Here is a 16,245-nt window from a genome sequence, read left to right as displayed (position 1 = left end):
TGTGACCTGCTCCTGGCCTAATACCGCACCCTGCCCAAGCCGCGGCTGCAATCAACCAACACCCATACCCGGAAAATGAGGACATGTTAACAACCAGCACAAATCCTGCTCTAACGCTGCCACACCTGACATCCCATGGAACACACTCAAGTCCCAGGTATTGGTCTCATCTGACACTACAAACCTGAATGGAGGTGAGGCAGCAGGGAAGAGGAATGCCCCAATGCTATCCGTGGTACTCAATGGCTTGTCTCCCTTCAGAAAGAAGGGCCAAATGGCCGGGGTCTTTCAGCGATGATTAGGGTGACCTGTGCTGCTGCAAACAGTACAGCTTGCCTGCAAACTGAGTGAGCTTAGCAAGGATAGGGTTGGATGTGCTTTGCTGGGAAACACTAGATACGAGTAGTAACAACAGCTGCAGAAAGCAGTGCATGCCAGAAATGAACGACAATACTCCAAATGTTAAAAAAAATTATATTGTAAGTACAGTACAAAAAAAGTTTCTGCGTATAATTGTAATGTAATCGGGACCAAACAGCAAAGAAATAACAAAAATATAAAAACTGCTAAGTCTTGCCAAAGTTTTCCCTATAGTACCAAATACCACAAGATACAGATTATACAAAGTGTACAAATTTTAATAAAAATACAATACACCAGGGTTGTGTGTGTTTTTCACTCTTCAAGAGTTTTTCGTTGTACAGACAACAAAGCTAAAGCTATCCCCTTCTGTTTCTTCGAGAGCAGATCTATCCCTTCACCACAATGCTCTCAACTGTAAAGGGCTGGAAAAAAAGTTATTTTGTGCCGCTCCCAGCAGCAGATGGTTCTGTATGGGCTAGGATCCCTCCTGGGACCTTCCTAATTCTAGGCTCACTGGGATTTGTCATATGTTGCTAAAACGTGTGTTCTGGTCCAGTGGTCTGAGAACCTTTTGCCTCCTCCACTAACTGACTGACAAAACCTCTCACTGCGCTGAGAAAAACTCTGTAAGAGAGAGACTACCTTGTACACAGGCACATCTGGGGAATACATAGTGAAGAGGTATTGGGAGAAAAACCCTCCTGCACACCCAAGGATTTAATTTACTTCCGATTTGGGGCTCAGCCAGAATGAGGGACAGTTCACTTTCAACTATCCTGAAAAACAGAAGCTAGACTTACTTGGATGTAAAAAATGGCTGTTCTGTAATTTTAAAACTTTCTTGTTACAGAGGTGGAAAGGTTTGAGTCAAACATTTCAGTTTTTCTACCTTCTTTCACAAGATGGCCTGTTTTTACAAACACTTAGAATCTTCCTGGTGTTTTCCCACATATAGCTGATTCCTGCAGGAACAGGTGAGGCAAAGTTGATTCCTATTTTCCACACACTGTTGGCTGAGGGAGGGATTTTTGCTTTTAAATTATGTATATATATATATACACACACACACACAGAAATATACAGGATAAATTAAAATCTGTTACAGATATCGGTAAAAGTTAAATACATGTGATATGAACACCACATAAACATACAAGACAGACAAAAGTCTAAACAGGAATCAAGTCGTCTTCTGCATCTCCTCTTCTACAGGAGCAGAAAACCAAACTCCAAGTATGTGTCTGGAAGGAAGAGGAACCGGTCCAATCAACCCACATGTGCCTTACTCAGCCGTAGCTGCTTCAAACTGGTCAGCAGTCACTGCCTTGCAGCAGCACCACAGCTCTTTCAATAGTGCTGGTGAAAGGGATGGGGGGTGAGCAATCTCATAAAACAGGTGCAAGATGGGCAGAAGCAATCCAAGTTTTTCCCATCTGCTTCTGCGCTCCTCTCCATCAGAGCAGGCTGACCATGCCCTGGAAAAAGCCAGCAAGAGGTTCATTCTCTCAAGCAAATGCAGTTGGTTGATACATTGTGCTAATGATGATTTGGGTATGAGTCCACAAGAAAAAATTAAACTTGTTGACATCTTCTACTTCCCTTCAAATGCCAGCTACCAGACCAGCCAGCTGACACTGACAACTTTCAGTTATTATTGACTGAGGAGCGAGGGTTGGAGGAAGCGACCAAGAGGCAAAGACCTCTGTATCTTTAATCAGCTATCCAGCTTTCCCCTCAAGCAGTGGATTTTAAACTGAAAAAGAGTTACAAATACGGCTGGTGAAGAATTCAGTTCTATTCCTTGGTCCAAAATATATTATCATCTCTATCTGCCCATAGAATATCAGAATACTTTAGGCTGGCAGGGGTATCAGGAGGTCATCTGGTCCATCTCCCTGCTTAAAGAAAGTCCAGCTAGAGGAAGCTGCTCATTCAATTTTTGAAATCCTCAAGAATGGAGAGTCAAGAACCCCTCTGGGCCAACTGTTTCAATGACCTTTCTCATGGTGACAGCTTTCTTCTTTACATCGAGAAGTCCATTCTCTGCCTGCTTCCCCCACTAAAGGATCTGAAATTAAGGCAAGTATCTCAAAAGTGCTCTGAATTCTTCATACAAAGTACTTTCAGACTGGAGGACGTTTCACCCACTGACACAAAAGGGTTTTCTCAGCTTAATTTCACAACTTTTCATAAAATAGAAGTCAAATAGTTACAATCCTATGTATATACTATACACATATAAAACTTAAAAAGCCTCCACATGGAGCCCTTCAGGAGCGCCGCGTAGTGCATATGTACACAAATCAGTTACGCAGAGGTTGAGTACATCCCAGGATCCTTTCCCATCAAAGTCCAGGCATGATGTAGGCAATGTTGTCTAGTGTGTTTGACTGGGAAAAGAAATTCAGTATTTTTTTAGTGTCAGGCAATAACTCCAAATCCTTAAAAATTACACGGATGAGGGTAATAAGCATATTCACTTGTCTTACAAGTTATCATATGATTGGACAACCAAATCTGCCTATCGACCACTAGGCTTATTTTCACATTTTTGGAAATGGAGGTTAACTAAACATAAAGGTAGCCTCAGTGTTTTTAAGCACCTGGAAACACTGAAAATGCTTGAGGCTTTCCCCAAGTGACTTCCTCCTTATGGATTCCATACTCTTATCTCTGCAAGCCACAGTAACCACATCACATCAACCATAGAAAAACCAGTGATGAAGGACTTGAGCAAGGTGATCAAAGTTGTAGCATACAGAAAAAAATTACTTGACTTTACAGTCATAATTTCTCTATGAAATTCTGTAGTGTAAAAGTAAAGAGAAAAAGCCTTAAACGCACCCCAAAAAGGGTGTCAGATGGGGAAAAAAAGTGCTCATCAGTTTTTCTTGCAAAACATAACACAATTCTCAGAGTAAGAATCTTTCCATGCACCTCAGAAAAAAAGTCCCCAGCTCTATGTTTCTTCAAGTGCAGTATTTCAGTAAGCTCAAGCCTGTGGCTGGATAGCTGAAGGCCTTGGAACACCACCTTTTAATTGGAGGAGCTAGAGCTGTACCAGTTGTGATTCTAGAAGTTAACAATGCCACCTACTGCCTGAAAGATAAAATGCATTCTACACGCAACACAACTGCTGAATTTTATCCATTTTTGTTATGAATCTGACAGTAAAAATCAGAATTATTTATTTATTATCAACTCCTGAACACCAGTTTTCAGAATTGAAGGGTAGGTGCTTTAATTCACCTAAAGCTCCACTGCTCCTTATAACAATAAGTTGATCACGTTTCCAATAGACCCACCATTAGTCACGTGGTGTCGTTGCACTTGGCAAGCAAGAAGGAAAAAAGCATATGATTTTTCCATGGCTTAGGATGGGAACATCCCACTGATTCAGCTTTTGTGCAGAGAGCCAGTTTGTGGGAGCTCACAGCCTAAGCTGTCAACTTTGTTCCTGTTGTTAACAGTCTGCTCTCAGAATGAATCAATGTTTAGGCTGCCCTATTATGACATGCCAATTCATAACCCATTTTTGTTGTTCTCTCTGCCAGATTTGTTTTTAGTCTCTCAACTTTTGCAGACTGTATATTTTTGATCTTTGCTTCTATCCTTTGCTGCTTTATTCATGTCTCCTGTTGGGGATATGACTCCCGATTCCTTTATGCTGCTGCCATCTGAATCTGTCACATCAGGCTACATAGATGCCACAAGCTGTTGCTAAATCAGGGCTCAATACTAAGTGCAATTTAAAGTGGAAAAGAACTTGTAGCTATGCAGTTCCTTAAAACAGGGACTATTTTTCTTTCCTCAGAGAAGGTTTCAGCCACATGTAAAAGACCCTACACCATCAGATGGGGAATACTGACATCACAAACTATTTTTTATGCTTCTAAAGGAAAAATAGCTTGTGTGATACAGAGCAGCTAGAAGGGGGGGTTTACGTTTACAGAAAATCAAAACTTTGAAAAATACTGGTATATGTACTGGCACTTTGATTCACACGGATTGACTCATCACTAAAACAGAACCTACCCACGCTGCAATTAATGCTACAAATATTAGGTCAGTTGCCAGTGGTAGATAAAAAGTTACACAGTATCATACAATGGTAACATATAACCACAGGGAACTCACCAAAACGTGCCTCGGGCAGCCATTCAGCTCAGGCAGTTGTGTGGTCAGACATGCCAATGGGCCCAAAGCACAGATGATTGAATCTAGAAGTACTGACAAACTTCCTGAAACAGCCACCATTCCCTGGTAGTAAAGAAAAAAAATTGGATGGGGATGAGTGGTGGAACTGATGGTTTTCTCAACAGTATCAATCCTCATGCAGATACAGTATCTTCAGCTCCTCTAGTCCACTTTCACTATTTACACAGTAACAAAACTGTGCCTTGTGCTTCACAGGGAGACTGCTGGGTCAAAAAATTTAAGTATTCAGTAGGCAACATATTGATAAAAGAAAAAGGTAGGGAACAAAAGAAAAGGTCAGAAGGTTGTGAGTTGCATAAAACACTGAATTCCCCAAATTTTTGTAATGAACTCTGCCATTTCATACCATCTATTTTGTTAACCACATGAGTCCTAATGACAAAAATTTTTGATTTATGAAGTTTAAAGAAATGCTATGTCTGTAACAAATGCTTTAGTCATTGATATACTTTCAGGAAGGGGAATTTTGTGCCTTTCTGTACTCTGGTTGTTCCTCTGAAAATTACCTCAGTCATCTCAAAAACAAAATGCTTGTTTTTATCAGCAGTGAAATAAATGTTCTTGCAAGCACAGTGCGATGAGATGATCACGCTACCCATAAAATTCAGTGGTATTATTTGAGACAAATATGTGTTCTGCTTAGAGTCTGGGCTGAGTTCTGAAAGTGCATGTGTGTATGCGCATTCATGGAATCACTATGATTTACCAGTAGGAAACCATTAAAATATGACATCTTCTATGTTACTAGGTAAGTTGAAACAATAGTAGCCCCTGTCCAAAGCACTGGCAATATGATACTGCCAGAAAACTACCATAAACAGCAATGCATCAAAAAAACATGGCACACCACCTCCAGTTTCTCTTCCTAAATGAAAATCATTGGTTAAACTTCTAAATTAAATAAAATAATCATCCCCCACAATCCAATGTGTAGATCACAGGACATCACGGTGACACTGCTGGTTACAGACTCACCTCTGTTTCCTGCAGTCTGTGTCCAATGAGGCTCAGGGATTCACCCAGCAGCTGTAAGTGTGCAGCTACATCAATAGGATCTGTCTCAGGGGCTTTGGCTGGTGAGGAAGGCACCACCACGGTGCTTGTGGGGGATTTCTTATGAGGGGAAATCACTCCTGTTGGAGAAGCTGGAAACATGCAAATTAAAATTCCATATTCATTTCTTTCACTGTTTTACTTACAAGCCTATTTACTTAGTAAAGTTCAAATCTCAAAGGCATGAGATGCTTAAAGAGTTCTGTGGACCCAATCCTGTGGTATTTGGAGTCAAAGCTTTTTTTTCACATGTACAAAGCATCTACCTCAGCTGAATGCCATTGGGGAGATTTGGTATCAGTGATGCCAAACCAAGAACAATCAATTTTCCTCTAGCAGCAAAATTAATCCCACTACAACTTCCTTTCTGCCTTTTCTTATTTTACATTTCAATCCCTATAGTGCTAAAAACAATGCCGTTCTATGAATTAGACAAGGAAATCTGTATGAAAAATCATTCTCGCTCTCACAAAAAAATTGATTTGAGTAGTATGGTGATTTAAAGGTCAAACCTTGTGAGAAAGCTGATAGGGATGTGAAGCAGGTAAGGACGTTTGCTCCTTATTCCACTGGTAACACTATCTTCCCTGACCAAGAAAAACGATGAGGGCAAATAAAGTGCAACAATTACCTTTCATTTTTGGTGCACCATCTGAAGATGATGCCTTTCTCTTCACAGTAGTGGCCTCTGCTTTATTCTGCTTGTGTTGGAGATACTGAGCTTTCTGTTTCCAGATCTGTAGTTATCGTGGTAAGAAAAGAGAGATTCATAACATTAGGTAATTCTGCTACCTGATGCCAGGACCTGGAGGCAGAATGATGTCATGTAGCTAACAGGTGAAGCAATACCATGAGATGAAAATGAAGGCTTTCATGTTTGCAAGGACAAGGTTTCCATACTTTCCATCTTTACATACTTTGGGGACATAGGTAGCATATTTCAAGGTATGGTGGCAATGGTGCCAGCACATTCTGATCTAAGCACCTAGTTTACAGAAATCATTTTACAGAAACATCTCACACACACACCCACCAGTTTGTCCTTCTCAGGTAGCTGCTTCCACACTTCTGCCAGTTTTTTACTTAGCTCTCCAAAATCTGGCAGAAAGAAAGAAGAAAAATGTTTAAAACAAATTAGATCGTAAAATCAAGGAGAGAACATAGGAAACTTACAGGCCCATCCATACACATTTAGGAAGCAAGCCACTGCACAACTGGAACTCTCCACGCTGTCCTGAAAATGAGTGCCAGTGTGCATTCCCATTAGTGTTTAAAATCAAAAAAAAAAGCTGATACCAGGAATATGAAGTGACAGTGTATTTGCAGGACAGTGACACAATAAAGGTAACTCTCTAAGTAAAGAAAGAAAGAGCTAGCAATTTCTTTATCCAGACTCACAGCTTGGTTAAAATGTAATTATAATACAATCACAAAATCTTTTAGGAAGACATTTTTTACAGACATTTGGAATGGGCTGCCCAGGGAGGTGGTGGAGTCACCATCCCTGGAGGTTTTTAAGATAAGACTGGATGTGGCACTTAGTGCCATGATCTAGTAACTATGGTGGTGTTGGATCAAGGGTTGGACTTGATGATCTCTGAGGTCTTTTCCAACCCGGCTGATTCTATGATTCTATGAAAATCCACTCCTGTCCCCTTTTCCACCTCTTACTCTAAGTTGACAGATTCTTTGCATTGTCAAAAGTAAGGGGTTGGTCTGAAACACAGATGATATGTTCTCCTAATTAATCCGACTGGTGTATAAGCAAGAGAAGAGAAGGCTCAATTATTTTCTTACCTATTCCAGGGTGCTCAGACACAATAGTTGTACGATACTCTTTACAAAACACTTGATAGGCAGACATGTTTTTCTTCTTTGGCTAGTCAGAAGAAGAAAGGAAACAAAGAGTTTTAATCCTGATGAGACCTTCTCCAATTTAATAAGAATTTGGCATTTATTGAAGACCTAAAGAAAAGTATGACACTTAAATCAGGAACCTTAAAAAGCAGTGTTTTACATGTTCTGGCTGAATTTAGTGTTTATGAAAGCACAGGAATCAGCCAGAACCAGTGTTAGTACATGGCTTATCTTACAAAGTTCAACAGCAACCTGCTATTCTAATTTCAGGATCAACATACCACTCTGTTAATGTAGCTCAGTTTTAAAACTTAAAATAAAAACCACTATTTGTTGTACTATTCACAGTACCTATTATAGATCTGTCAAAACAATTCGGTTCTCATGATAATATTTTGTTCCATTTCTTGCATCCTTACAAAGTATTTCAAATTGGCAGAAAACAGACTGTGTAAGTACATTGACAGCAGAAGTTTTGCAGTTGCCAAGCTATTATCAAGGAAAACTTCCCAAATAGAATAGGATAATGCCTGAACAGATTTGGGCTCTGTCTGCCCATTTCCTCATACAAAGCAACATTTCTCTATCTGAGCATGCAGAAACTGCTTTTGCACATTTATAAACTTACACAGCTAGTTACATAATTTGCAAACTTGTTTGTATGCTAGTTACCATTTCTGCTACTCATTTCTTTACACAGTAACCATGGAAAACTGAATTTATAAGTACAGGACAAAACTGGGAACATGGTAGTCTATAAGAATTATAATTTCATTGAATACAGGAGTAAATGGGTAAATATCTTCACTTTTCACGTACAGGAACTGTGATGATGGACTAGATTACTAGTCCAAAAGTCTGCCTGGCAATAGCTTGAACCAGTCATGTTAGAAAATGATGCAGCTGTGCTTGATACCTGACCTGTACAAAGCAAAATTAAGTATAACCTTTCCAGAGAACCTCTATCGGCTAAAGACTACCTGTGCCACAAACCCAAACCAACATATGTTCCTTTTGCTACAAACAGAAATCACAGTGGCTGACAATTTTCCAAACATGCTTCAGTGAAACCATTGATAGTGGTATTAGTTATCCTTCTGTTTCAGTTTAACATGCCTTTGTAATGGAATGCCTAATCCACCATTACCCACCACCCAATTTCTCTTTTCCCTCCAATTTTTCCTTACTTTTTCTCTTTCTCTTTCCTTTTCCTTTTCTCTTTCCTTGTCTTTTTCTCTTTCCTTTTCCTTCTCTCTTTCCTTTTCTTTTTCTCTTTCCTTCTCTCTTTCCTTTTCTTTTTCTCTTTCTTTTTCTCTTTCTTTTTCCTTTTCCTTGTCTCTGTCCTTTTCCTTGTCTCTCTCCTTTTCTTTGTCTCTCTCCTTTTCTTTGTCTCTCTCCTTTTCTTTGTCTCTCTCCTTTTCTTTGTCTCTCTCCTTTTCTTTGTCTCTCTCCTTTTCTTTGTCTCTCTCCTTTTCTTTGTCTCTTTCCTTCTCCTTTTCCCATTTTTCAGCTTTGTCTTTCTCCTTGTCTTCCTTTTTCCTCCTTTTCTCACCTTGACCATCTGAGTGAAAAACAGCAGGAGGAGGTGGAGGAACAACATAGGGGGTACTGGGAGGTGGTGGTGACACCCTTACTTCTGCTACCGCCACAGGAGAATGCCCAGAACTCTTTTTAGACTTAGAGTGCTTCTTCTCTCTGTGTTTCTCCTTGTCCTTTTTTTTCTTACTTTTTTTTGATTTCTTCTTCTTCTTGATTTCCCGGTAGGAGTCATCTATCACTAGCTCTCCAGCCTCCAACTCTCCACCAGAAGAAGAACCAGATTCTGGTGGCGCTTCCGTACCTGGAATCTCATACTCGCTTCCGTGGCCCTCTGAATGAAGGGAGGTGTCAGCACCAAAACTCTCAGAAGGCGGATGTGAGTCAGAAGGTGGTTTGTGCTTCTTTCGGGATGACTTCAGGAAGCTCTGCAGTTCATGACCCAGCAGAAATGAGCCTTGCTCATCTCGAGCTGATTTCTTTGAAGATTTCTTTGCAGCTGCTGGTGTTGAAGAGTAGGATAAAGCATCATCATCTGCTGCACTACTTTTCTCTTTTGGTGAGAGGATGAGCTTCATCTTCAAGCCATCAGGTTCACGAAGAGTAAGTGTCTCTGTGTTCACATAGAGAGGTTTCATTTTTTTAGATTTGTGGGAGCTGCCATCGTCCACTGAGTGTTCCCCACTGCTCCCACTCAGCTTTTTCTTGGTGTGCTCCTTTCTGCTTTCAGAATGGCCAGAGGAAGAATGAGATGATTTTTCAGAGGTCCTCTTTGAAGACTTTGAGCTTGTGGCCAAAGGTGAGGTGATAGCCTTGAGTAAATCCATGGTTGGATCAGCTGAGGATGGGCTAGAAGCTGCTTTTTTCTTCTTCTTTGATGGTAGATCCAGAGGTGAAACACCTGAAAAAGATGAAGAGAAATGTACATCAAGATGACTCCCTTAAAGACGGCAAAGAAGGGAAGTGGGGATCCTGCAAGACTTACAATTTACAATTAACAGCTAACAGATTTACAGCCTGGCTTAAACAGAACATGTCTCAAGACTGCAGCCAGCTCAGCATGGTCTTACTGGTACAATTCAGAGGCTGTAACACCCGAGCTGGTGTTAAAAAAAATTAAGGCAGGAAGATAGTAGGAAAGTTCCGGAAGTTTTGTCAAACTCTATTCTATTGTGAAGTAACTTATTTTGATAGAAATATATCTTACTGAGCCTGAAATTACACCTTGAGTGCAAGGTTTTCATGTCATTTTTAGCTAATGTGAGACCAATTAATTGAAAATATGAGCTTTTTCATTCTCTAGACAGATTTTCATGAAATTTGAACTTGGCTTTCTCCTATTGTGCCAAAAACAAAATTCTAAACATGTTAAGCATTTGTGAGGTGAACTGTCATCTTCTGGCCAACTTACTGTGAGAATAACTGAGCAGAGAAGCAAATGCCAAATGGGAAGGCAAGGGTTAGAAAGCTACAGCTTGTCAATGAAAAGGGGGTGGAAGATCTCTACCCCCAACAATGGCAACTTGTTAAGTTAGACTCTGAAAATATAATTCCCTAATCTTCTGCTGTCTGGTGCTGATCAGCATCGGGTTTCCGAATACTTGTTCTAGACAGGTTGACTCCCCATAAAATGCTAACCATAAAGCTTCATGACACTGGTTTAAGAGCATCCTTTCCTCAAAGTCATGATCTGTTAGCCCCTTCCCTGCCTGATTACTATTTTACCTCTGTAGCAGAACTCATCGGAGGAGTGCTTTTTCTTCTTTTTGTGAGGTTCTGTCCCCGGAAAAAACTCACTGTCCTGGAATAAGAAGAAGAAAGTTGCTGACAAAAAAGAGGGAAATAATATGAGATTCACACGGACTATTAACATAGATAATAATTCGTAGGAGATATCAAGAGTTATCTGTACTACTGTAACATCAAAGAACCCTAGGTATGAGCCAGTATCATCATTCTGGGTGCTGAAAGGAAACATGCTCTGTCCCCAAGAGCACCCAGTGTAGGTTTAAAGTAAAACAAAACTCAAGTTATGAGGAGGTGGGAGAATACAAAAAATGGTATTAGTCAGGATTGGTTTCAGCACATCAGTCACCAGATCAGCATCAAGCTTTCTGTAAGCACTGCAGCACAACAGGGCTTCAAGCAAATTGAAAGACAGATCTCTAGATGGAGGTCCCCCCAAAGTGAGAGGAGTAATGCACAAGAAAACTTGAAAAAGCACATTTGAAAATGTTAAGAAATGGGCAGTGAAAGCTAGCTGTTGGAGATTAGCTGATGAGTTGATAAAAGACAAACATCTACCTCTTAATAAAGCTAAGAAATAACTAAGCATGCATACACTGTCAAGCCATGAAAATGGAGGTGAGCAGTTCATGTTTAATATGCTGAATAAGATAAAAGAACTGACAGGAGGTACGAAGAGATGACAACTAGAATGGGCCAAAAATATGTCCTTAATATGTCATGTCCCCTAATTATTATTTGTGTCTTGACCAATTTACGATCCAAAACTGAAGCTCCTCTGCAGAATTCATCTGCATGGTAAAAGGATTTTAAATTAGAACTTGTTTTCCTGATTAAAAAAAATCACAAGGTAGTCACCTTTGAACTAACAGCAGAACTTTTAGCTCAAAGAGGAATGTTTTGCAGAAACTTAAGTTGCCACTATGTGATTTCAAAAGTTAAGGCCCCAAAGACGCGAACAGGGCAAGTTCATATCTCTCAAGAGCTATTGTTTCAGGCTATCTGCAGAATCAGGAAAACAACAGTGCATCAGTTAACATTATACCCATCCTTTCTTGGCTACTAATACAACCATAAATTCCAAATTATTTTTATGTGCGTAAGAAGTTATTCATGGAATCTCATGACTTGCAAGGTTCTATATCAAGACTAGGACAACATCCTACTACCAGAAAAATCAGAATCAGTTGTAACTGAGATTGACTCCCTCCTTTTCCCCAGGAAAGTTACTGAACAATACAGGACATGATTAGCTGCTCTTGCTGCCTTCTACATGCATTTCTAAATTTAAAAAAAAAAAAAGAACAAGAAACCCATTCCATCACCAGCTTTACACACATCCTTACACCTTCAACTTTTCCTCTGAGGATTTCCTACCTGAGTTGCTACCTCGTCTTCCTCTTGCAGCAGATCCTTGTAAGAGCGCTTCTTCTCTCGCTGTATCCTGCTGGTTGCCAGCCCGTCATCAACACCTCGGTGACTCTCTAGGAACTCTGTCGTTTACGTGAAATGGGAAAAAAGGAAGAAATGAAATACTCCATTAAGGAATGATAGGTGTGTGGACCATGCACAAAATAAGCGAACAGCAGATGTTGGCACTGAGTGATGCACAAAACTCAACAAGCACAGGGGCCTAAAGGGGCCTGTACTGTCTGACCACAGAGATGGGGCTCGGTGCTCTAACACTCTAACACAATCACTCCAGATTTAATTTGTAACTCTTGTATATTCCTTCCTAAAGACAAGTGGACCTAGAAATGTTACCATGACTAAACTTATCATTACTGCTGGTCCCCGGTTCCATTGACCTGGCAGGGAAAAGAAAGGCTGCAGTGGCAGAGTTTCCAATCAGGGTGTCTGCACAAGAAAATACCACCCATTTTTCTCAAGTTCTGATCCCAGTACTTCACACCTGAAAGTCAAGGGCTTGGGATCCTCCAGTAACTTGGCCAGGTTAAATTTAAGAGCTCCACAGCACACTAGCTTCCGTTCCCACTCTGACTGCATGGCCTGGCAAGGCTGCAGAGGGAGGGCACCCTTTTTTTTTTTTTTGCAAATCTCTCTGAGATTATGAAGCAGTCATACCTTCTTTCTTCTTGGCGCCATCATAAGCCATGGTGGTCCGGCAGGAGCCTGTGAATGAGTTGCCACGTCTGGGCTCCTTCCCCCGTTCCCATCTATAGGAAAAGGTCTGAGAAACAGAGAATGAAAATAACTCTCCCATAAAGAAGAATCACTATGTAAATTGGGAAACTTTCTCTGAACAAAGTGAAGATTCTCTGGAAGACAGTGTGAAAGGAGTCTACCTCTTGATGGGTTTTTGTTTATTATTCAGGCTTGACAGATTTTTTTTTAAAGTGAAATGGATGTTGTATTATTTTCAAGATAGAAAAAGACCACCTCTTCCTTATAAAATGTCCAAATCACTGAAGTAATTTCTTTACAAAAATAGAAGAAGGTGAGAAGGCAAATGAATTTGATTTTCGTGACACACAAAACTGTACCCAAACTGTGTCAAAGCCATTTTTTTGTCAGGAGCCATTGTAGCAAAGATTAGGATGTTTAAAAAGAGATTTCAAACCCTTGAATATCAGATAAAGTGAGGGAAAAGAAGGGATCAGGCAGAAATCATTATATTACAAAAACCAATAATTTAAAATCATTTTAACTAAAGGATCACACGTTTTGTAGTAAAGGTGTGCATCCTTTTGATATGTTTCCCAATGCTACCACTGCAGCCATTCTCAATGCCAGCCTGGGAGAGGGGATGGAAGAGAGCACTCCTTTTCACTAGGCCTTCTCCAGCACCCTAACCTCTGCCAGCCCACAGGTTTCAGGCCTCCTCTAACTGAGTCACCCTGTTCCACAGTTATTGGCATATAAAATGACACTACCATTATGGAATAGCCACACACTGGATTTCGCAGAGCAAACAACTTTTGTTCTTCAGTCAGTGACCAGCTTAGCAAGAAAAGATCAACTTTCTGCTCGTAGGTGATTAAACCAATCACACCCAACTGACTCTGTGTGTTTGTATGTATGTGCACACGTGTAAACACTCAACGATGAAGACCATGCAGCTTGTTCATTCCAGCTGTCACGGTAACTGTGCCACACTGAAGTTACATTGGAATGCTTGGGGAGCAGGGAATTTGTGCTTGTACATCCCTGCACACGCCTCAGTTTTACAGACAACTGGCTGATGTACAATGTACAACATATCCATTTCTATAGTGGTTACTCAAGTGATATAACAAAGTCACAATTGAATCAAGCATGAGGGTACACAGGAATTGTTTCTGCTTAAATTCATAGGCATACACGTTATTTCTTCAGCTTTTGGGAAACCATCCATCACAAGATGCCAAGTCAGTATTCCAACCCCTATCCATTGCCGGTAGCAAGCACAGCAATTCTGCCAACACACAAGAGCTCTGCACATGTATATGCACTAGAGCACTACACTTTGCAATAAAAAAAGGCATCTTGCTACTTGTGGGCTCAAGATCTCGAACCAGATGTTGTCAACATCTGGTGATGTTCATCTGTCAAACAGACTTCTGTGGGAAGGCACACAATATTAAAGCGTTATGCTCAAGAGGGAAAGGGCCTAATACAGATACTGCTCAGCAAAACAAAGCCGGAGACAGTCATTCATGAATGGATGACCCGGAGAAACTGGGATTTCTTTGCAGCTACATGCATACCTTTTACTCTATTTTCAATCTCACCTGCTTAGCAACAAAGGTTGGTAGATACTGCTCAGAGGGGCTCACCACCCAGACCTCCCACCCAGCAAACACAAAACGTACCCTTAACTAGTTTCATCCTATAAATCCTAATTAGGTTCCCCTGCTTCGAATTCCTCGGTGTCAGCAATGACCGCACAGGCTCGGTGGGGAAGCTCTCCCTCCACGTCTCCCGTTCCTTAACGCACACGCCCGGGGGATCGAGCTCCAGCCTTGCTGTCCTGCATCTCCGGGGCCCCGCACTTCGCTCCCGCCGCCGACAGACCGCGGGAAGCGGCTGCCTCGCCTCATTTCCCGCCGGCGTTCCCAGCTCCCAGCCGGGGCCGAGGGACAACCGGCACCGGTCCCTCCGAGGGCACCGGCCCGGCCGCGCATGCGCCCCAGCACCCCCCGGGCCGGTCCCCGCCGCCGCCTCCGTTCAAAGCGGGCTCGGCTGCCCCGCGCCCCCTCACCCGAGCACGCTCCAGCCTCGCGCCAGCCCGCGGCTCCGCTCGCTCTGCGGCAGGCCCGGGCGTGCCCCGGCCGCGGGGCGGCCTCACTGGCGACACGGCCCGGCGGCGCCGAGCCGCGGGCGCAGGGTGGGCACGGTCTGCAGCCGCCTCACTCGGCCTCGCCGCTTCCCGCCGCGCCGGCAGCTGCCGCCGCCATCTTGGACTGGGAGACAAGGGGCCGCAGCCAGGGCCGATCGGCCGAGCGCCGAGTGCCTCCAACGCGGCGCCCGCGGGGTGTGGGAGAGGGCGGGGCGTGGCCTTGCCGAGCGCATCGATGGCTGGGTGGGAGTCGCACATCCCCTGGGAGCCTGGGACGCACGGGCGGGACACGCGCCGGGCTCCTCAGCACAGTCCCGGTTCTCACCCCGACCAGCACCTGTGGAGCCCACACCCACCTTCCCCCTGGCTTTGGCGCAACCTCCTCCTCGCGTGTGTGCGTCCCGGCACAGCTTCCCCGTTCTCATCGTCCCTGTCTGTAGGAGACTGACCTGGCTGGGCTTGCAGCCTGGCTTAGTTGTTGGCTGCTCGTGCCTGCAGCGGTGGGTCAATGGGAAAGGGTGAAATCCTGTTATTAAACGCTTACTGAGCCAGCGCTTCCATGAGATTAGTCACGCACGCACATGAACGGGCACATCTCCCGCAAGGCCATCTGATTGCCCGAGGAGCTGAGTGGATCCACGGCACAGGTGGAGAGTCAGGACCAGCCGGGGCAGAGAGAAGCGCGTCTGAACAGTACACTCGGGGCTGCTGCCGTGAAGGCATCACGCAACCCACACATCCATTCTGATCAACTGTACAAAGGTAGCAGGCAAGAGAAAGGCAAGTTACCCTCAGCATCTTCTAAAGGGCTCGTTAATTACTGCAAAGGATTCAAGACAGAGGTAAAAAAGCTCGAGAAACAGCCAAGTCAGAAAAGACAAGCCTTTTCCCCACTAGGTTAGCCTTTATCTACTCTGACCTCTTGGGAGGTTCAACTTTACCTCATCATCTCCACTGATGCAGGAGTTTTTTTTACCTCATCACCTCCACTGATGCAGGAGTTTTTTTTATTTAGATGCCGGCAGATAGTCGCATGATTCTTTGTCAGATGCTGCTCACAGTCACACGCTGTCTGCAGACTACAATTCCCAGCCATGCCTGAGGTTAAACCTGACCCATCACAGACACGCAGTTCTCCAGCCCTTACAGATCTGCCTTCTGGTCCTGCTGATGCTTCTGTGTCCTGACAAGTA

General features: G+C 42.8%; 1 protein-coding gene across 7 annotated transcripts; it reads right to left on the bottom strand.

The window, feature by feature from the left end:
• Window positions 1-464: 464 nt before the first annotated feature.
• HMGXB4 (HMG-box containing 4) lies at window positions 465-15,159 on the bottom strand. 7 transcript variants are annotated; one of them, XM_064654927.1, is made up of 11 exons: window positions 14,975-15,159; window positions 12,859-12,964; window positions 12,151-12,266; window positions 10,753-10,828; window positions 8,679-9,928; window positions 7,432-7,513; window positions 6,668-6,732; window positions 6,266-6,371; window positions 5,557-5,726; window positions 4,501-4,623; window positions 465-2,753 (listed from the first exon to the last, which is right to left on the bottom strand). In XM_064654927.1, exons 2-11 carry the CDS (start codon window positions 12,887-12,889, stop codon window positions 2,709-2,711), a joined length of 2,064 nt encoding a protein of 687 aa, XP_064510997.1. In that variant the 5' UTR covers window positions 12,890-12,964; window positions 14,975-15,159; the 3' UTR covers window positions 465-2,708. The 7 variants fall into 7 exon arrangements, with proteins under 7 accessions (XP_064510997.1, XP_064510998.1, XP_064511000.1 ...); XM_064654928.1 differs by having other exon boundaries at window positions 7,432-7,507; XM_064654930.1 differs by lacking the exon at window positions 14,975-15,159 and adding an exon at window positions 14,586-14,700.
• Window positions 15,160-16,245: the final 1,086 nt, after the last annotated feature.

The sequence above is a fragment of the Pseudopipra pipra genome, chromosome 5 (genome assembly GCF_036250125.1).
Source record: "Pseudopipra pipra isolate bDixPip1 chromosome 5, bDixPip1.hap1, whole genome shotgun sequence".
NCBI lineage: Eukaryota > Metazoa > Chordata > Aves > Passeriformes > Pipridae > Pseudopipra > Pseudopipra pipra.
Note: the sequence above shows the minus strand (reverse complement) of the source record. Positions and strands in the feature narration are given on the sequence as shown.